The following is a 22,941-nucleotide window of genomic DNA, read 5'->3' as shown; positions in this document are numbered from 1 at the left end:
GAACTTGCAGGTCGTCTTTCAGTTCATCAATAAAAAAAAAAAAAAAATCACTCCTTAGAAGTGAGCGCAATTCATCAAAATAAATCAATAGAAAATATTATCACCCTCTTCAAGCCTGTGTGCATGCAGTGAAACATGTAGCACAACAGATTGTTGGAAGTGGCCTCCCAATCAATAGGTCTTTTTTCATGCATTTCACATTTTACACAAGAACCAATTCAATCTGTGATGGTATTGACAGTATTGTCTTGGGGTCCCCAGCAATACCAGGACACGGTAAAATCCATTTTCCCTCGCATAACGAGCTGTCATTTTCCGGCTGGAGGGAGCTCAATCGACTGCGCATACAGAGCAGGCAGAGTTAGCTGCAGAATAATAATCACAATAGCACGGTTGTGATTGGTGTAATTCCACACCGCAGAGCTCAAAAGATGCATGCATCGTTTTCAAAGTGTAGTTAACGAACGACATAGCGTAGTTTCTACTGGCGACAAGTGCTGAGTCAGCATGTGCCGCTGGAGATACTCTGATAAAAATCAATTTTTCTTCTTTAACAAGGTGAAAGGAGCCACGGCTCTCTGCATTCAAAGCAGGTTCATCTGCCAGACAATAATAATTATGATATGATAATGACTGGTGTTATGCTCGAGGGGTATCACAGTCACTGAATAATGATGATTTGTTATGTTGAGCGGCTGATAATGATGGTGGTGTTTGCGTCACCATAATGATGTTGATGATGCTGAAATTAAATTGCACCGATGCCTTCACTTTATTGTCACGCAAACAAGGTAATCCATTCTCTTTATTGATCGGATGACAGTACTTTGTTTCAAATTTTCGTAGGAAACTAAATGTTTTAGGGTTGAACCACATTGACCAAAAGGCATGAATTTGCTTTCTTTAGTGACAATGACATAAGTGAAATTTTCATGTGTGCACAAAGGTCTAGTCTTAATTGATAGTATTATGATCATATATTATTATTATATAGTATATATAACATAAAATTGTTAATTGGCATTAACTTTGCTTTGATTCTGGTTGGAACATTTATTTACCTTATTTACCTTAGAGATTAATGATTACAGAGTCTTAGTCCTCAGAGCTCTGTGATCTCCCACTGCACATTCAGGAATATGTGGATAAAAGAAAGGTGCCATGGAGGATAAAGGAGCGTTTTGATACTTAGCCATCGCATCATTATGAAACACCTCCCTCGACCTACTCATGAGCCATAACGGACACATAATCACAAGACTGAACGGACCAAACCAAAACCATGTTGTTAGACTGCTTTCTACAGTTTTTATAGCTGTATCCACCGGCTCAAGGCTTAGAAAATTCCAAACGTTCATTCTCAGCAGGCCCCTGCTTCACACTCATGCAGACGAGCTGCTCTGTGCAACCTTTCAGCACCACCACCAGGCCTGAGTCACTCTGAGACTGGCCAGGGTTAAATAGCTCACCCAGGGGCTCTTCAGTGATGGGTAGTGATGGAGGAAAAAGCATGTCTTCTTTCTTTCTCCACCCTAAGAACACTTCAGAAGATTTTGGGGATATAACAGATACATATAGTGAGGGCAGTGGCTTTCATTTACAAACGATCTTTGACTAATCTCGTCTTCAACTTTGTCAGGCCCGATGATACATGCACAGTAATGTCAGTCATGGTTATTTAAGGGGCGATTCGTCTTATTCTTATTGAAGCACATGTAAAAGGGTTTTCAGATTGTGATGTTCGCCTTAATTCAGAGAGATAGATCAAAGTTAAATGTGAAACTGAGCTGTTTTATTTCTTTGTAAAGTTTCAAATGTACACATTGTGCTTTTTACCCTTTATGTAAAAGTCTTAAGATGCATGAAATAGCTGCAGGCTGAATTGGCAAAGTGAACACATGGATAATACCTATATTTTAGCTGCTGTTTCCTCAGTCCGCTCATGCATAGCTACAGTAAAGTTGTTTTGTCTGAAGTGAGTAAAATTCAGTTAATTTCCAAAGATAGGGTTACAGTCTTTAATTCTCTGCAGAATCTCCACTGGAGTGCTGTCAGCTTGCTGCTGAGTAATTGCAATTATCGTAAACTTGGAAATATCAAGACAGTTTTAATGTATTTAGAGATCACAAGAGGTTTGTTGGTGAGGTTGCAAACATTGGAAATAGCATAGTTCCTGTCTGACTTTCAATGGATTCCATGCAGACCAGGACAACAGTTAATTGATATGTAAATACGTCACAGTAACATAAAGTGTCTGAACTCTTTCCTAAATGGTGCTTCTTACTTGTCATTAAGATGATTTCCTTTCTCTTGTTCCCGTTTCCTTCAGGCTGACCTGTGTTGCGGTGCAGGAAAGAAAACCTCCGTCCTATCCAGCACAGTGATGAGCTAAAAGGTGCGTGCAGCCATTTTTGTGTGTTTGTTTGTGAAACAAAAGGCTTTGAAGTCGTATCGACGCAATGGACTCACTGACCGATTCAGCGTTTCATTAACAGAGCTCCCTCTCATTCATGCACACATTTTCTTTCCTACTTTGTCACCGTCTTTCATGAAGGCATTTTTCCAGATTTTCCTTCATCTCTGTTGTTAATGAGCTCTGTCCTTCACAGCTAATGGAAACTTATTCAGGAAGGTTCAGCTTGTATTCGCCTAAAGCAGCTTGTTAAGTAGGACTTGTAAAAATGCATATTTAATATGATGTCATGTCTGAAAAAGTGGTTTACAGTTCCTTCGCCCTCTGGTCACATGTTTCCAATATCACAGAATCTTGCACCTCAGTTCTCCTCCAAACTAAGCATTTTTCTATTCGCCTGGAAAAAAGTTGAATAGATTAAAAGGCAGATCTAATCGACCCTGAGTGTGCTTATCTGTGGCTGGCAGGCTGACAAGCTGATTTCAGAGCTGCATTGTCTAATCCTTCAACTCCAGACTGCAAACTGGTAAAAGACAAACGTGTGCAAAACCTGCATACAGCAGGTCAAGGAAGGACCACAGGAAAGTAAATGAATACGCAGATTCAAACACTGCATTAAAAAAAAAAAAAGGAAGATCATGTATTCAGGGTTCAAGGAGCATTATGTATGACTCAATTCTGCAAATGTAAAAAAAACCTTGTAGTTATTGGGATGACAATAGCCGCTTTCGGACAGAGCCGTTCTAAGAACGCCGTTCTAAGAACGGTCCTCCTCGAATTTCGTTCTAATAACTGCCCTTCCCCAGCGGAACCGTTTCAGTTTGCATTCGCACATGAGTCAGGACCAGGTCGGGACTGATGCAGCGCAACCGTCTGCGACAGTGACATGTTACTTTAGCGCCTCATTCAACAACAAAACAAAACCTGTGAAAAGTAAGGAGAGAAGAAAAAAACGCCACAAAGAAGCTAATATGGAGAGCGGGGAGGCCACCGTGTTCATGGTCTGCATGATGGTGATATTAATCATGGACGATCACATCGGGCGTCTAACATGGAGGCTGGAAGAGCTCACAGAGAGTCAGGAGACGAAGGATTGAGCGCAGGCCATACTTCTTGGTTTCATGAAGGAAAGAGAGCAGAGCACCGCAGACAAAGGAGGACACGGACAAAGGAGGACCACGTGTCAGTTTAACTTATTAAACACGCGCCGGTTGTGTCTGTGTCGTATGAGGAAACATTTCAGCCTGACAACATGACAAAGGGCGGAGCTACCAACCACCAAACACCTCCGTCAGATGCGTTCTATAGAACCATGAAAAGACCCGACCTCGGAGAAGGAGCTAAAATGGTTCCAGGAACTGAGGGCCGTGGTCCCGAGTTCCTGTATGTCCGAATGCGGGAGAAAACGGCCCCGTTCATTAGAAGGTTATAAGAACTGCCAAAGGTTCCTACAGTCCGAATGCGGCTTATACTGTGATGTAATTTCCCCTGGCAGTAAATGCACAGTCATATAATATATCTACACTCAGTTTAATTAATATACTGGTCTTCTGATAACACAGTGATTTAGCTCTTGACAATAGCAGTGACTTCATATCTCCATCAGACTTGGATCCAGATTCTAACATTGTTCTCATGCAGTCTGCCGGCACCAACGTTGGCGCAATTGCCCACATACTTGGTGTTGCCACAGGATTACACCAGGAGGCACACCAGCAAACGCAGACTGCCCAGAACTTCCAGATTTGCAGGATGCAAATAATGAACATATAAATAAAAATGGTGGTCAATATCTGGTTGAAGTTCAGATTACAGCAGAAAAAGTGATGGTGGAAGCATTGTAGGTGGTATTTGTGGCCCCTACAACAAGGATGTTGAATAACCACTCACATTTGCTCCTCTGCCTGGTCACCTCCATGTTGCATCTTCCACTTGCATGTCTTTATGAGGACGTGGACAACTAAGGCTTTAAACAAATCAAGCTAGTACTTGGAAGCCTTTAAAAGCATGCAAACACAGTTTACTATATCTAACAAAAATCCATCCATTAACTATCCATCCATCTATTTTCTGTAACCACTTAATCTAATTTAGGGTTGCTGGGGGGCTGGGGCCTATCCCAGCTGTCACTGGTCAAGAGGCAGGGTACACACTGGTCGCCAGTCCATCACAGGGCCTCACAACCATGCCACGCACACTCACTCCTAGGGACAATTTAGAGTCACCAATTAACCTCATTTGCATGTTTTTGGGCAGTGGGAGGAATCCCGAGTACACGGGGAGAACATGCAAACGCCACACAGAAAGGCCCCAGCCGGGATTCGAACCCAGAACCCTCTGGCTGTGAGACGACAGTGCCAACCACGACAATCCATGCGATCCAATAACCTTTTTGAGTAATTCTAGTAACAGAATTAAACCACATGAAGTCCTTGTTAGAGGTAAAAAGCAGACAATCCAACTCGATCTTACTCTGAACTCATCGCACGGCGAAGCTTGTTCAGAACAAAGTGACACCAGGTTGTAATGCACCGAGTACCACTTTTACCTCAACAGAAGTTCCTCCACATAAAAAATAGATGCTGACCCAGAAAATTGAGAAGAGGGGAGAAGTGTACTAACATGTGTTTAGCTTAAAGTAGTTCTGGTGCCTAAATCTACACAAAAGGCCAATGAAAAGCTAAATTCTAACAATTATGTAAAATGCTTTTAGAAACAGGAGACCAAAACTCAGATCTTCTGACTGGAAGTCTCCCGACTTTTTCTTCCTCCCGAGGTGGTCTCTGTCAGCCGATAAAAGTACTCCCACAGAAAGGTGCAGCTGCAGCTCAGTTCATTCCAGTTCAACATTATGTTGAATGGGCGTGTTAGAATAGGACACTCGGTGCTCCTGACCAGTCTTCTAACTGATGAGATGGGAGTGGGTGTTATCCACTTGTGGTTTGAGAAGACTGAATGATGAGTGTAAAGTAATTATACATGCATGGTGAAAGTGGTCCACATGCAAATGCACATGTAAAATGACACACCTAAGAAGATTAAACACACGAACACATGGTTATTCTGTCGTACATCTACTTCATGCATCTAAATTATGCTTGCAGAGTGGCTCTAAAAGTTCCATCAGGCAGGATTAGTGCTCACGATTCGTCTGGTTTTGCTTGTATTACGCCTCGTGGCTGCTTGTGCACATCCCACCATCATCTCTTGATTTTGCTGGTGGCGTATTGTGATTCTCGGTTTCAAAACGGTTTAGCTATGCTGCGGTCTGATTGGGCGTTTAACCTTTTGAGGGGATAAGAGCACATATCCTATAATAAGAAGCATTCACCCAGATGACGTCTTTAGTCAGTGGGACAACTCAGTGGCAGGCCAACTGACAAAGAGATTCAGCATTTGTGTGTGTGTGTGTTTCTGTTTCAGTGACACAGAAATAGAAAAGGAACAAAAGAGCTTATCTGTGCAATTCTCAGGTCATACCATCCCTATGTCTCTCTTGTACTAACTGTGTATCTCTACGTCCCTCTCCCTTAGATTAGCGGGTTCCTCTTTGGACCTATTGCTACTGAAAGAAAGCAGCAGATTTATTGTCCTGAGTGTGTTAAATAGGCAGCCCTGGGCGAGGTTTCTTGATTATTTCATTCTATAGCACTTTCAAAGAGCGCAGCAGGAGGACATCAGGGGTAACATCTATTTCCTCTCTTTCCACTTGTTTGGGTTTTTTTGTGGCAGTTTGTAATTAGGATGTATTTCAGCCACAGAGCACAAAGGTTTGAGTCTTTGTAGAATTAAACTTCTCAGGCAGCAGAGCTACAAACTTGGCTGCACAATCAGCCACGAGACAGTTTCAGGTTCAAAAGGAGCACAGTCATTTCACGAATTACCTCTCATTTCTCCAAGTGCAAGTTCATTTAACTTAAGAGGCGCTCTGCATCACAGCTTTGTTTACATGGAGATCACGTATTGTAGTCTAATTTTGCATGCATTAAGTTCAGTGAAATATAATGCTTACAACGGCATCAATGTACATGAAGCGTATAGCTGCAGTATAATGATTAGAAAATTGGATATTGAAGTGAGAATTCCCCTGAAAATGTGCTGTGCTTCTGCCAGAGGTTTTAAAAAAGCTGACTAAAAAAAAAAAACTGTTTTCTGATCTAATGATCTAATCTGCTGTGTGTAATACACTGGAGCCTCAAGAAGTGCATTAATCGGGTCATGATTGCTCTTCTCAGCATTTGTTCCTCATTACTTGTGCATTTATCCCAAGTGCTGCGAGTTCCGGAGGAACTTGATTATCGCTGATTGTGTGGCCACTTTTAGGTGACAAAAAAAACCTGGATTTCAAAATGCAGAAGCAATTGTCCGGGTCCACATTAAACAAAGAACAAAAACTGATAATTTCATAGAAGGCTGATAGTGTGCTCACATGAAAGTCTTTGAATAAAACCAGTAAAGTTTAACCTTTGTTTAGCAATGTTGTCCTTAATGGACAGTTAAATGTCTGACATTTGCAACACCTCACAAATGCAGGTGAAACAGTAAATGTTAACACAACACGTAGAAAATGCAAAGTGCAGCAGTTTCCCTGCATTTAGAGCCTCAACACATGAAACCAGTGGAAGGTGCAACACGGCGCTGATAAGCCCATCTCCAGAGTGTAGAGTGGCAAAATGCTTTTAAAACTCATTAACTATCAGGCTCATATATCTTTAAAAATGTGACACTGATGGGTGTCTGGGAGGACAGATAAGGAGCAGGAATTAGGGAGGAGAAGTCTTTTTTTCCACCCCTTTTCCCTGGGATTTACACAAACACAAAGCGTTTCGACGCCCTCCATCAGTATTGATTATCCAGCTGCCTGACTGATTGAAAGCTAGATATAGAGAAGCAAACATCAATAAATTATTCTGGAAAACCTGGGGAGAGTTTAAAGACACTGTTCCTTTCCACCAACACACAAACACAAACATGCAGTTTAATACTTCCTGAGATCAGGTAAAATGTAATGGTAACAGTTGGAGGGTTCAGGAATTAGTCTCTTAGTAAACTCCCAAGATTCTCCCTTTGACTGATTAAAGGTAGTTTCTTTTGGAAGCCTCAGATGTACACAATAGGAGTTCAAATCTAACAAATCAAACAGAAATCAACAAACCACACCTTGGTTGGTCAGCTTGTTGCACGGTAATATATTAATCTGTTTACTTTGTCCAGGCTGCTTTCGTAAAGTCTCAATGTAAGTTGATGCTCTTGCTGTTTATTGTTGCCTTGAACGTTGTGATTGATCAGTTCCAATTAACACCAGATTAATGTGCAGAATCAGTATCAGAAGTTTTAGAGACAGGCAGCTAAACAGAAATCCAAAGAGGAAACGTTTCCCACTCGAGATGGTACAGTAATTGAGAAATGACTGAGCTATAATGGCATGCTCGCCCATTTCATTACACTGAATATCCACCAGTTTGAAAGTCTCTCACCAACAGAGCTAATGCTGAGAATGCAGTTTCTGGAATATGCTAAAGTTTAACTAAAACTCCTCATTTTATACAGAAAAATTTCTAAATGAAGTGTTGGGAAAGGTTTTTAGCCCTGATCTGCAGTGTAATAAGAGGTAAACCCACAGAGCCTAATTCATGGGCGACTGGAGGCTCCTCTTTGCTGCAGCCTGATTTAGTGAGAAAAACTGCCATAGATGCTGGAAACAGCAGCACAAGTGAAGATGTAACCATTGGAGCTCAGGGAACAATAAAAGATGAGATCGGGAAACAGCATTTAATTTAAAAGCTTAAGTGATGTACTATCTGGAGAAAATGTCATTTCAGAATAGAAGGAAATTTAGGTGCACAACGAAATGCAAGAAATTAAGCTATATTCCAATTTTAAATGAGAGGTTTAACTTGATCAGCCAAGCGTATCGCTACAAATATACCTGCACTGGAATTCAAAAAGTGACTATTGTGACCCAAATATGTTGTTTTTTTTTTGCTTTTTAATTATAGACAAGCCATTCCACAACGATCACTCAAATGGGACGAGCAGAAAGGTAGTTTTATGATTCAGATGGACATGGTTTTTCCCCCCAAAGCGTTACATGCAACCCTGGGATGGATTTCATTTGAATTCTGCTCTGCCTTTTAACTGAGTTGCTGTCTCCCGTATTTGTATTCACTGCTATGTTTCGACTTGTTCAGCTCTTCTTTGCTCTGATTTGTTCTGTCTGTGCACTCTGCTCTTTTCCCTACTCAGACCAAATGCAAATATCCTGTAGGATAACACAGCACAGTTCAGATACCCACTGAGCTTACAGAGAGAAAGAAAGAGAAAGAATCAGCTGATAAATATGTTTGGAGAGAGATTACTATGCATCATAAACCCATAAACCCTGCAAGGAATCAGAGGGATAGAGGAAAGGAAGAGGGATGGAAACTGGAAATGATGGGGATTCTGGGACAGATGGAATTCACCAAGGAGAAGATATAGCTATGGCAAAAAGAGAGATGCAAATATGGATAATGGTTAGCAGGAGCAGGGGAGAATGAAGAAAAGTGAAGCTCAGGTGGGGTAAAGAGAGTGTTAGAAGGCTTGAACATTCAAATACAGAGAGATATAGAGGGGAAAAAAAACAAATGTAAGCCCCCGAGGATTAAGTCTCTCATTTCTCATTGGGGAAGAATAGAAAAAAAGAGGATTTCCGCCTCCTATCCTCTCAGCTTCCCTTTGATATCTCTCTTTCTCTCTGTGTCTCATATTTTAATATCTCTGGTCTCTATTCATCATGCTGGAACAGACTCACTGAGCTCACTAAAGCATGAACGCACATGGCTAACCATAGCTGGACACAAATCCCTCTCTGTTGCTCTGTTTCTCCCTCTTTTTCCCCACTGCTCGGCAATTTCAGTTGATCTCTTCATTTCTGCGTCACCATCATCCATTATCTGCTCCCTCATAATGTCACATGTTTGTCATGGACTTGAAAGCAGCATCAATTCTTTTTAGCTGGCCTCTTTGTTCTCCATCTGTGGCGGTTTGGCAGCTGTGTAACTGTTACGCCAAGCCAATAACACGCAACGGCACTCATCATTGCTGTGGCTGCTTTAACGAGCATTGCTAATAAGATGAATGGGCTTCCCACTGATCAGTTAATGGCACGTTCAATGATCCTCTGTGGTGTTGAGATTTACAGTTCTCAGTGTACACATACACACAGAAAAAATACTGAGGTCACGACAGTTTTAAACATTCAACAGATTAGCAAGATTAACCCACATGCAAACTTGTGTATCTTTATGGATGGCATTCATTTTTTAACTTTTGACCTCTTTTGTTTCTCTTTTCATAGAAACAAGTTTGTATTCAAATACAGCAATAAATATTGTAAAACATGTCCTAGTAATTGATATTTTGCTCTGTTACAGTGTCCTGATTTGAAATAAGTTTGGTTTTCGGACCATATTTGACCTTCTTTCCTCTGTTTTTATCTAAATTTTACCATTTTTTCCCCCATTTCCTGGTGTTAGTTGTTCTGGTTGGTTTGGATCCCGTTGTCACGAGGTATTCCTAACATGCGCGGGGATCCCAGTAACTGGCAGAATCAAAATCTGGATGCTAACGCACCGCTGGTGAAAGGGATTGAAAATAAACAGTTTCACAGCTGTAGTGTGAAAAAGGTTTTCAGGAGAATCTCAAGCCACTGCAGCGGTGTCTCAAGTTACTCACGCCATTGCTCCCTTTTCCCCTCATCCTCCCTTCACTCCTGTTTTCCCCAGCTTTGCTTTCTATTCCCATTTCTTTCTCTTTCATCCTCATTATTTCCCTTTTTATTATGTGATGCCTCTACTCTCATTACCTTATACCTCTGCATGTCGTCATAGCAAAACTGTGGGTAACAATGACATGATTTTTTTTTTTTGGTTAGTGTTTTGCTTCATTTATTGGCTCTACTTCCAAACCAGGGAATCCTGGGCACTTAAATGAAAAATTGACTGAAGTATAAGAATCACAGTTCTTGCCATGTCCACAAAGCCTGTTCCCTTTATGTTGCTGCGGTTTGAAGATTCAAGAATCGGCATAGCCCCCTCTGCACTTGAAGCCAGCACACAGATGTTTGTACAGAGGTATAAATCCATCGTTATAACTGCTCCCGACCACTACATTTTTCTGCTTTTCCTCCCTTGTGATTATGTGGCTACTTTCTTTCTTCCCTCTACCTTTTTTCATTTCTTTGTGGTCATCTGTCCCTGCTCCTGAAGTCTTTAAGAATCCAAAGTATTCTAGTTTTTTCCTTCAGCCTCAAATCAATTCCAGACGCCACCATTTCCTGCCCCGTCTCTCCTCTCCCGCCTCCCCCCTGCCAGGGTCTACAGACCAAAACCACACACATACTCGCACACAAAGAGGCACAAAGTCTCAGATTTTGCTCGCTTTTTTTTTTTTCATAGCACGAATTCCTCAAAACTTTCTTTCCCTTCCCGACTCCTTTGTGTGAAAAATAAATGTTTCTGTTGTCATTACTGAACGGAATCAGCCTTTTTGTGTTTGCCTCGGCTGACCTCCTGCTGTACTCATCTGTCTCTCTATCTTTGCCTCAGATTAAAAGGTGTCCGTGTCACGAATCTCTTGCGATTTAGTGTGTGTGTGTGCCTGTGAACTCTGAACCTCTGCAGATGTCCTCAATGAGTTCCTTTTGATGTAACTCATTCATCAGTCACATGTGAATGTGTTCCTCGCATAAAGAAGGCGACTGTGTGAAAGCAGCTGACTGCATTTCATGAGCCATTTTCTCTAATTCAGAGATAAAAAAGGAAAATAAGATGAAGGAGGCTGAAAATTAAACAAAACATGTGATGGTCTGCAGCACCACATAATTATGCTTGTTCACCATGTTCATTTTCTATTCCTAAGTATATTCTTAAAGTCTTCTGAAGTAATTACAGCGTCCGTCTAACCTCGGATTGCAAAGCTGTAATTTGCAATGATGGATCCTGCTGGACTGTGACAGAGAAGGGAGAAAGAGCAAAAAAAATAGGAAGTGGAAAGAGCGAAAAACTGACAAAAATGATAAAAGAAAAAAAATTAGGGATTAATTATGGATGCGGGTCAAAACCACATTCAAGTTTCTATTTAAGTCACTAAAAAAATCAATTTTAATTGGCTTTAGAGCAGTGTCTTTACACAACTACCCCTTCTTTAAATGATCACTGTTATTTCTAATGTTGGGTATGCCACAGATTACTCCACATAATCAACTGTGAACATCTCTAATGTGGAGTTCATCTTTCAAGTTGTAAGGAGTAGATGGTCACAACGATAAAGCCCTTTAAAGGGGCATTCCCATGCAAACCAATAGCCTTCATGCAGCGGTCAGCAGGCCAATTGGCTCGAGCTGAGCTGAGTCTCATCAGCTCACAAATTGTTTTACGGGTTTGGTCATTAACTTGTTTTCAGCTCAGAGGATTTCCGTACAACTTTAAAGACCAAATAAGGAACAGCACAGTGATGCACCCTGCTGAAGCATTCACCTCGTTGCTGCCTTTTTAAGAACGTTTTTATTATGTTTCACTGGATTGAAAACATATTTTCCGCCCACAAATTCACTGATTTTAGCACCGACAATGCTAGCAGCAGTTCCTGAAGCTCCTAAAAACATCAATTTCACTATTTCAGAAGCTGCAAATGTGTTTGACTGAACATTATATGAATAAGGACGGTACTTACGCTACCATGCAAAGACCATAAACACGGAAATACAGGTTGTGTGTGGCAACCAATCTGTCCTTTGCTGAATGCACGATGCATAAAATGATGCAGCTGTTATGATAGAAATGAACCACAGTGATTCAAAATAGAGAGGAATGCATTCTGTTAAAATGCAAACAGCATGTTTCCCAAGTGATGTTAAAAAGCAACCTCTGTCTCATTAGCAGGAAAAGTGTTCTGATTGCACATAATTTAACACAAATTACATATTATTTTGATTCAAATTAGTGCAATTCTCTGTAATTAGGGATGGAAATCATAATGAGCTAAACGTTCTCAAAATACACATGTAAACCTAGTTTTTGTTTATGAAATATGGGTGTTTCAGCAAAATGATTCAGCTTTTAATATAATTTAGACTTTTTGTCAGCCTATTTTTCTTTAATGAACAAAGCTTTGAATGAAAATGACAGTCTATAAATTAGCATCACATACCACAACTAATTTATTATACCAGCAACAATGGTGAATACATTTCTATTTTCTCCATGCGCATTAATAACATTGTTTTTTTTTTACTTTGATACTTTGAAAGTAACAGTTTCACAAACTAATCCCTAATAAATATTAACAAAGCGGGCAGTCTTTTGTCCATATCCTTCATTTTGCACCTCCTGCACACAGTCCAGATGAAACAACAACCCACTGCAACTGCCACACTGTGCAGAAGCCGATTACAAAGAAAATGTTTTCTAATAACTTATCTCACCTGGAAGCGCAAACCGAGATAATTTGATCTGGTCAGATTGCAATTATGAAAGTAAACCAAAGAAGTTTGCACATTCACATCTTTATCACATCCAAATATATTTTAATTGGTTTGTAAATGGTTGTAAATGCATCTGACATTTGTTTGATGTCAACGCAGCAGGTAGCCTGCAGCGGTTTGAATTACTGGAGATATATGAAAAAAATAAATATTAAACGGAATAATTTGTTGCTACTATAATGATATTAATGTGGTATCACAATCTCATATCCTCCGTTGCTCTGTCAAAAGATGCCTTTTAGAGTTTCTCTATTCAGTTAATTGGACCAAGTTTCCAATCAAAGTGCCATTCCTCTTGCTAAAGCCTGCTGTTTTTCTTTTGATCTCACAATAAGCTTTCTGTAATTTCCAACTGGTCTGATCTACGATAGATGGCCAAGACTTCAGGGTTATTTCTGCATGGGCTGCATGTAATTAGCTCTTTTACTGAAATCACTGACATGTTTCTGACACAAATTAACTGTTCTCCAAGAGCCACAATACCACTTTTTTTTTTTTTTTTTTTTGTAAATCAAAGCCACTGTGTTCAACACCTGCTAAGCTAAAAGCCCCACATTCATAATCAGTCACATATTCATTCCCATCAATTCTGCATCTTCCACACAATGGCAGAAATTTCCTTGTGGGTGATGCGTCTGTCTCTTGAGAGACAACAGATCTGCTTCACCGTGCAAACTGATCCCTTGTTGACCGTCCTCACCATCAAAAACCCATCAAAGGTCCAGGACACTAAGCACATTACCTTTCCCTTGATGGATAATGGGTGACAGGATTTGGTTATGATTAATGCTCATCCTTACCAAATCTATTCGCAAAGTATTCATAGTTGGTTATTACTTTGCTACACACTTGTATCCGTGGATATATCAGAATCAGTGATAACAGTCTGTGCAGGCATATCACGTTGTTGACAGGGCGCCACCGATTTAGTCAAAGAAAAGCATATCACACCAGACCAAATCCAATTGTTCTTTCATTTACTCTCCCCAATCATTTCTGTCTGAGCCAAATATCTGGTAAAGTGGAAATGTTGAGAAACAGACGACCTGACTGCATGTTGAGGACATTTCTTACAGAATATTATGGAGACTTTCAAATTCTGGACACTAAGCAGCACCGAAACATTCAGCATTTCCTTCTTTTTCATGTAAATGGATACTAATTACGGTAAAATGGCGCTGATTAGCCATAATGCTACACAAAGAAACCCTGTGTGTGTCAATGTGGAAACAGCAGAGATGGGGTTGGTCATTTTTACTGATGGCTTAATAGAAATCAGCAGCCATCACACATACATTGCATATACATGCGTAGAGCAAAGGCCTACTTTCAAATAATGCAAGTCTGTGTCTGAGTGTTTCAGAGTGGCTGGTCTCTCATTAATACCTATTTTCGAGAATGCTGAGAAAGCTTTGTAGTTCTTTCATTGTAATTACTTCACTCTCCCCCCCCCCCCCCCCCCCCACACACACACACACACACATGCTTCTATTAGTTCCTCTAATTGAAAGGCAATTAAACCTCAGGTTTCGTGGTGCGAGCTAAACGTTGGGTGTCTGTTTTCAGCACTGTTCTGTTTTAAAGCTTTTAACAGACCACAAAGAGCTGGCCACCGAAACGAGACACCAAAAGTGAACTTTAATACACCGACTCTCTGTCTTTGTGCCTTTCAGATTTTTATATCCTTCCCTGTCTTGTCCGTCTCTCCTTCTGAGATCCTTCATTTCAGTTGAATCTGTTTTTAATAACTGTACACCACCTTCCTGTAAAACGTATCTGAATACTTTGGGAAACATCCTTGCAACAACTTAGAGGTTAGAATAAAACAAACTTGACAGTTGACGGTTACAATGTCCTTTGTAGTTTCCCTTTCTCTCCTTTCTTTCTCACACATACTTCAACTTATGAAATCTCTCCTTAAAAAACACATAAAACGACAACAACAACAGAAAAAGAGACAGCCCAGAGCTTTGCGTCCACTCCAGAGTAGCTCAGGGATTTGTTTTGGAGAAGGGTGGATTTTTACGGTAAAAGAAAATCTCATTTTAAACCTCCCATGACCCTCTTCCTCATCCCCGCGTATGAAAAAAATATACCACATCTGGTTCAAATAGTGTACAGCGTAACAGAGGGGTCCAGTGGTTACACTTCGGTCCCGGCAACAGTCAGCTTTTGTGCATTTATGGTGTCCTCGAGGGCGTCTCCTCAACCAAGAGAAGACTCACTGTCATCAGTGTGGCTAAAAATACCTTCAGCTGTGTAACAACCCAAATATGAATCCAGCAAAATCTTCAATGAATTGATTATTACGTTTGCTTTGAAGTGAAAATATGTAGTTTAATCCCTGTTTCACCTCAAAACAGGGCACACCTTTGCTGTGTGGCCATCTTGGTTCATGTAAGAACAGACCGAAGCCAAAACCCGCTGTGGCAACAACAAACAATGATATTGTTTGCCCGATCACAGAGGAGACAACAAAGAGAATACTTTACGTCCACTTCCGTTTCATGTTGACCATCTTCAGACAGAATTTCAAACATGATTATTTTGTCTCTTGGAATCAGGATAGTTGATGTTCGTGATGAAGCCAGAAGAGACACAGTGACTCGCCAAATGCGTGTCAGAATGTGAGTTGTGCAACGATTACTGACTGACAAATAATGGCAGCTATGACGTGTTGAATTACAAAGTATCAAAGTATCACAGTCAGTTTTGCCAAATGTTTGTCACGGGCAACATCCGGCCTACAGTACTTAAAAGCTGTGTGAAATGTAAGTAATTTAAGCTGTGTATTTGATTAAGATATAAGCTCATTTTGAATTTAATCTATGTGAAAAAAGAAGCAGCACAAAGAAGAATCAACTGCAAACCTTTCTCTTGCCTTCTCCACTGCTTCCTATAAAATGCATGATTCCTTTTGTACATGCTGTTCTCTGAAAGTAGGGGCAGACCATTATTTGGTTACACAACTCCTTGACACAGGCAACATGTGGAGATAGAATATACTAAAATCAGTCTGCTGAACCAGACATGGATATATATCACTTTCATACATGAATGCATCAAACTGCTTTCACCTTCATTACAACTGACCTCCAGAGAGAGGAGGGAAAAAAAGGAAAGTTAGACCAGGGAAAGTGAAGACATCAGGGTCAAGTCTGTTTTCTTACTTCTCAGGCTTTTACCAAGTTATTTTAATGGCTGCTGTTGGAGGTTTGGCTCAGTGAAGAGAAAGTAATGAAAGTCCAGTCCAGAAAGTGATGACAACAAAGACAAAGAAAGAGGGAGAGATGAAGGCAGTGGTAGAAGGAAAGATAGCAGAGCAGTCGGTTGTTGTTGTTTGGAACAGGCAAGAAAGCCTCCGGCATGTCAAAGATTGAGGAAAACAATGCTGAAAGGCATCAGATTTGGGAAATTATGTGGGAAATACTCTCCATTTTGGATCTAACGTTAGAAATGTGTTATTTAAGTGGTGCATTTGCCTTGTTTTTTTTTGGTTTTAAGGCCTCAAAATCCAACTGAAGTGTAGTTGTATATCAGCTTACTAATGGGGATTTAATTAACCAACAAGCTTTTGAGCTGTACTATGAATGTTACTGCATAGATTACTGTAAAATACAACTATAAGAAACTGTTTTGAGTTCTGGAAATCACAAGCAGGCGGATTAACATGCATTTACAGGAGGGGGCACCCAAAGTCACCTGGAAAACAACATTTTTACAGACAGATTCTGGCTCAGATGGGCTGCAGCCTACAGTCATATACTTGGGAACACATCAGAGTATGTAACACGGATCATTTTTTAATTTTTTTAAATTTTTTGACACCACTGATCTGACCTCTGGGACACAAACACAGATACAAAGTAAGCATCCAGCTGCCCTCTAATGTTAGCCAATGAATCACGGCAGTCTACTCAAACACTTGACTCATGGATTCACAGCATCGCTTGGAACCCAAGGGAAAAGTGTGGGTGCGCACACATGCACGGACATACTGTTCACTATTCTAATGTGGCTCTTGAGTCATGTATTCAGACAGAGGAAGTTGTCTGACCAAAAGGCATGCTTGCCCTGGGGAGTCATTATCACTGCCTGTTTCTGTGCTGCAGTTTCTGCCTCCGTCTCATTCTGTGTTGCTCTGTCAACCATTAGAGATGCAAGAAAGCATACAGACACACTGAAAACAGCAGCTCTTTAAACAAAGAGGCTTAGGTTTAGCATTTGTAGCAGCATTTAAAAAGCGCAGTAGAGTGGGCGACTGGCTGTTCTGTGTGATGTGTATGTTTTTAACATGTTTCTTCAGTGCAGCAGCAGTTTCCTTTTATCCCACAGCTCTATTCTGGTTAGAATCGTGCCCTCACAAACAATATAGCTTCTTTTTTCTCGTTGCCTTTACTAAAACCGATGCTCACAGTTCTGGATGTCTCCTATAGTTGAGTCTCTGAGCTCAGCTTTCATTTGTTATGTTAAATAAAAACAGAATATTAAAACCCAGAATATTATTGTGAAGCTTTCAACACAAAAAAAAACTGGGTTGATTTAAGGTCATAATATATGTGAATTTGTATGATTCCTGTAACTGATACAAAAAAAAAAACTTGCTGAATGTATCTGAGAAGGATGGAAAACATTAGCCACATCTAAATTCCCCAACTGGATAGATAGAAAATCGTCTCCAAGTCACACTCATTTGTATGGATGCGACAGCAGGGTTATTTCTGTGTCATGAAGTAAGTCACCCACTATCAGACTCATCCAAGCTGTGAATGTCTGAGCTGTCACTCTGTACTCTGCTATCAGTCTTTCATTCTATTGTTTTTGTTTTTATGTGTATGACTTGACACATCTGACAGTCTTTCAGACATATAACAGATGACCTGTAGCAGGAAAACAGCTTTTCTGGACAGCAATTTATTTTGGATTCTTTATTTTTTACTTGTTAACCAAAGCCGGCGCCTAATTTGACACACAAATGACAGTTTGAAGGCCTGTTAATAGATCGTGCAGAGCAGGTGTCAGCTCTGTGAACAACAAGTGTACACCAGAGACGTAATTGTCTCTCCGTGTTGCTGTTGTTTTTAAGACTACTCTGAAGTTTTAGCCCGTCCTCTGTCCAATTTGAAAAATAAACGAGACAACCTTAAAAATAGATCATGCCGAATCTTTGCTTTTTTACGGTCGCGTTACGAATCGTTGAGGAGGTCGTTGTAGATCTCTCCACCCAAATGATCTTCGGTCTTTACACAAACGGTCTATCCATTTTGTGTTCAGATATAGTTATAAATACGCTTCTCATCTTCAATTTACTCTCGAGTCTCAACTATTTCCTCGAGCTAATTCCAGTGTCGTCCCAGATATGTTGCATCAAGCAGCCATTTTGCTGTAATGGTGCCAAATAAATAGCTTCAAGGCTTAAATAAATGAATGGCAGAACATTCACACATATTTACATATCCTCAAACAGTTTCAGGCATCAGATTACCTCAGCATAATTGGGCAGATGATGAGCTGGTATGGGAGCAACTGTCAACACTCCCTGGTTGGCTGGTCATGTGGTCAACAGGAACCGATGAGCCTCAAGGGAGCATTTTCTTCTGTTGAGGATTAAAACATTAGTCAACACAATTCTTGCTCATTTGGTCCAGGAAAAAAAACTTTAAAAAATGTATTAAGAGCCTTAGTGTGACCACTTCCAAGTTTAACTGGGTAAGCATGCAGTAAGAGACAGTACCAGCCTGGGGACCAAAGAAATCCAGACGCTCGTGTTTCATTTGCTCTGGCAGGGAGGGTCTGGCCTTCCCCTCCTCCAAACAGATTTCCCCCTGTTCCTGGGCATCCAACACACACAGAGTAGCTCTGACACTTAAGATAGAACAGAAGGCCACAGACTTGACACGTTTTATTGCTCTAATTAGTTATAGCTTTGTCTGGCTTCGTCCGTCGATGAATCCTTGCGGACACAAAACTGAACTGAAGGTTCCAGGCGAACTTGGATTTGCACATTTATCTGCTGATATTAGTTTAAGGCAACGTAGATTTGGTGGAATATGGAGGATATACTGATATTATATCAGTGGGATAACACTGGAACAGGAAAATATCGTTGCTTTTCTTTGTCACTATATTCTCTCTCCATAACTGCAGTCATGCTGCATCACCTGCATCACAGAAACCTCAGAAAACAAAGTGAGGCCAATGGAAAAACACGTGTATTCAATATAGAGTCAGATAGCTTCAAATGGCTTTTGTTTGACATTTCCTGAAAGGCTGCTTCAAATGAAAGAGCCTTTCTCTGCTCTTACACAGCAGCAGAGGTGAATGCCGAGTGTCATTGTTGTACTTTTGCAACTTAAGGACTTTATTTTTACCAGAACAACACACTTCGATCAAGTCAAACTGAAATAGTGCTCACTGTCTACACCAAACTTTATTAGAAAAAGATTTAAAAAATTCAAATTGAAGATGAACGAAAAAGTAGAAAAAGGGTCAGCTTTTGAAGGAAAGATTTTGGCATTATTTGATGAATTCCTTCATCGGTCCATTAAATGGAGTTTACAGAATCCTCATATGCTAAAACTTTGAATAGAAATTGCACTTCAGGCAGTTTATGACATTCAGCTAGAATTTCTCACGAACCAGCAGTTTCTTGCTTCACAGCTCTGTGCTGTTGATGGACACGTTGTTTTTATTCCCGTAGAGATCAAATTGTGTCAGCCCCACAAATTCATTCAAAAGATGCCAAAATCATCAACTGAAGTAAACAGTTCACTGTTGAACATACAAAGCTGTAAATCAGGTAAACAGGGTCTGAATAAGCAATATTTGTCTTTTTCCTCTCGCTGTGAAGGCATTTGAATGAGCTGTATGCAGACCGATACAGTGACCTGCTGTCACATGAACTGTCTCTTCTATAATGAATCTGTTTGCGTCTAATTGAATTAAAGCTAATTGTTTTACAGACAACATTGTCTGGGTAATTAGTACATTGCCCTAATTAACACAACAATCGTTAGAGAAGCCAGTTCTGGAATTCAGTTAGTCCAATTTTCATTAATCTGTTAGCAAGGTACAAGTTTGATTTAATTGTAACTGTGCTTAGTTGTTTCATTTCTTTTGTTTTCTCCAGTCACTGACCAAGTTTCTTTTTTTTTCTGCTCTCTTTAAGGCTCTCTGACTGGAAGACAGAGGAAGTAAAGACATTCTGAGAGACAAAAAGAGAGAAAGGCCTCAACGTAGCAAGTCGGTGATGAGTATCTGCAGAAACAGGCCCCATCTGAGCAGATGAACTAGCAGGTTCTTAATCAACATTTCGTAAGGAAAAAAAAACAGGATATCGCCTCAGTGGGAGCAGAGCTCCACTGAGAGGAACCAGAACGTTGGGGGTGGAGTGAAGTGCACGATTGCTCGGGCTGGTCAAGATGGCGATACTGATAATGAAGCGGCGGGGCTTCGGGCTGCTGAGGGCCCTCTTGGTGTTGCTGGGAGTCTCTGTGATCTGTAGCGCTGCATTAGGAACCAAGAAAGGAACTACTTCCTTGGATCACAGGAGCCACAGACACAGACATCCAGGTATGACAAAAGACCCAGATTTCTGGATTGTGTGTTGTGCAATAAAAGTATGACTGGATCGTATTCAGAACTGTGACCGAGGTGGTCCCACACATCATGTCTTTTTCATCTTTTTTTGTCTGTCTAAAGAATAAAAACTATCACTACACTAAATTCTTACTCTGTAATATATTGAGAGTTTTAACAGCTTAATGTTCAAGTTACTGTTCATTAGTAATAACGGATATTAACAGAACCGCACTACATTCACATGTCCTTCTAAACTAAACGTCTCATCTTCCAGGGGAGTTTAGAAGTTCAGGTATTTTTGTTTTACGATTTATTAAGCAATCCATTTTTCCTCTGAGCGCTCTTCAGTTGCAGATGTTCAAACACGGCGGCCGCTCTGTGGAAACACAGACTGCACCTGTTAGACACTGAGCGGCTGCGCTGCTGCAAACAGAGGTTAAGTACCTTGCTAAGAGCTACTGACAGCACATCTTGCTGAAGTGCGTGTTGCTCATACAATCCACCCACTTTTTCACAGTTGGGATTTGAACCATTGATCCACAATTAAAAAAAAATAAAAAATAGACTTTGAGTTCTACTAGAAAAAGAGAAAAATATATCCAGTTTGCTGTAATGGCATGTGTTGTTTCTGCATGTGTGTTTTAGATCACGCAAATCTGCACAGACACAAACAGAGGGCAGGGAAGGAAGGGCAGGTACTCCACAGGTCCAAACGAGGATGGGTCTGGAATCAGTTCTTTGTCATTGAAGAGTACACTGGACCTGATCCGGTTCTGGTGGGCAGGGTGAGTTTTATGACTTATGCCATTAAACTGTTCTTTTTTTCCCCCCCTGATCGCTTCAGATAGAATTAGTGCCTGAATAATAGTTTAATTAATAGCCACAATGTCCTCCAGTTACAGTCATGGTGCGGGCCCGCATGGTGACAGCTAACCTCCAACAAGATTTAAATGTGTCTTTCTCATCTTTTAAGGAGTGAGAGAATGATAAAAAAAAAAGAGGGGGGGGATCAAACTGACAACGGGTAGAGATGATTGGTGGTTCTCCTCTGCAACAACACCATTAATCTGACTGAGCCGTGGTTTTCATAGCAAACAACAAATGATGATCGCAGTGCATCTTATTTCATCGTCAACGGCCTGTGAAGAAAGAGCAAGCATTTAACTGAATGTTAAATATCCTCCATTTATCATGATGATGTTCTAAATCTCTTACTTATTGGCATTTGCCTGTCTAATACAGAATATTTCCTGCCCGTTTGTATACTTAAGGCGAGACACTACAGGTAAATGGGGTAATATTTTTAAATAATAGATATCACCATGAAACTTCCTCAGTTGATTACTTATACAAGTATGAAAAAAAATGTACTACAAGTTTCAGAAATTTGTATGTTTAATTCTGCAAATGAGGCATTATCTCATTAAATATGCGCACATTTGCATATATTTCCAGAAGATAGATCTGAACATATGATAAAGCCAGGTGCAAAATTCTTTTTTTATTTTGTTAACACACAAAATTAAAGGAAAATTACAGAGGGATTTAAGGATATCTGCTTTCATTTCCTAGGAAATCAAAATATACCGTCCATAGCCAAAAAACCTCCAATTTTCGCCATATTTTTATTATTGTAATGTCACATAAATCAGGCCAGGAATGATTTGGCAACGAATCCTTCTGTACATATCTTCAGAATACTGCTAAGTGTATAAATGGAAAGTTTGGTGTTAGTAGGTGCTCCATAGGCTGAGATATTGAAACTGGAAAAATACAAAAAACTGATTTTGAGAAAAGGGCATTTAAAGATTTAAATAGGGGAATTCATTTTGGTAAATTTGGGCAAAACGCACTGCCGCGAGTAAACAAAATGTGATGAAATAAACATTTTAATTTATGTTTTCATGAAAAATCACTGTTTTTGCCTGCCGTGTCTCGCCTTAAGACTATCTGCTGTTCTAGCTTTTAACACAACCTTAAATCCAGAAGCTGGTCATGCTTGTCCATTTAACTGTGTGACGTCTAAATTTCTTCTCGTTTCTCCACAGCTCCACTCAGACGTAGACTCGGGCAATGGTTACATCAAGTATATCCTCTCCGGCGAAGGCGCAGGAACAATCTTCGTTATCGATGACAAGACGGGCAACATCCACGCGACAAAAACTCTGGACCGCGAGGAGCAGGCCCAGTACACCTTAACAGCCCAGGCCGTGGACAGAGACACCAACAAGCCGCTGGAGCCTCCATCAGAGTTCATAGTGAAAGTTCAGGATATCAACGATAATCCGCCAGAGTTTCTACACGGGCCGTATTATGCCAGAGTGCCTGAGATGTCCAATGTCGGTGAGTAACAAAGTGAAGGGTCAGGGAATGGGAGGGGGGGGCTGAGTTTTGTGCTGAGGGAAGGGCAAAGTTAAGGTCA

General features: G+C 40.5%; 1 protein-coding gene across 1 annotated transcript in view; it reads left to right on the top strand.

The window, feature by feature from the left end:
- cdh11 (cadherin 11, type 2, OB-cadherin (osteoblast)) overlaps positions 1-22,941 on the top strand; it is a 77,652-nt gene that overhangs the window by 32,082 nt on the left and 22,629 nt on the right. Inside the window, exons 2-5 of the mRNA XM_075480613.1 lie at positions 2,330-2,395; positions 20,107-20,510; positions 21,165-21,304; positions 22,568-22,862. Coding sequence (XP_075336728.1) covers positions 20,360-20,510; positions 21,165-21,304; positions 22,568-22,862 — 586 coding nt within the window. The 5' untranslated portion in view covers positions 2,330-2,395; positions 20,107-20,359. The remainder of the gene's footprint in view (positions 1-2,329; positions 2,396-20,106; positions 20,511-21,164; positions 21,305-22,567; positions 22,863-22,941) is intronic.

The sequence above is a fragment of the Odontesthes bonariensis genome, chromosome 2, assembly GCF_027942865.1.
Source record: "Odontesthes bonariensis isolate fOdoBon6 chromosome 2, fOdoBon6.hap1, whole genome shotgun sequence".
NCBI classification, from domain to species: Eukaryota; Metazoa; Chordata; class Actinopteri; order Atheriniformes; family Atherinopsidae; genus Odontesthes; species Odontesthes bonariensis.
This window is presented reverse-complemented; position numbering and strand designations above follow the sequence as displayed.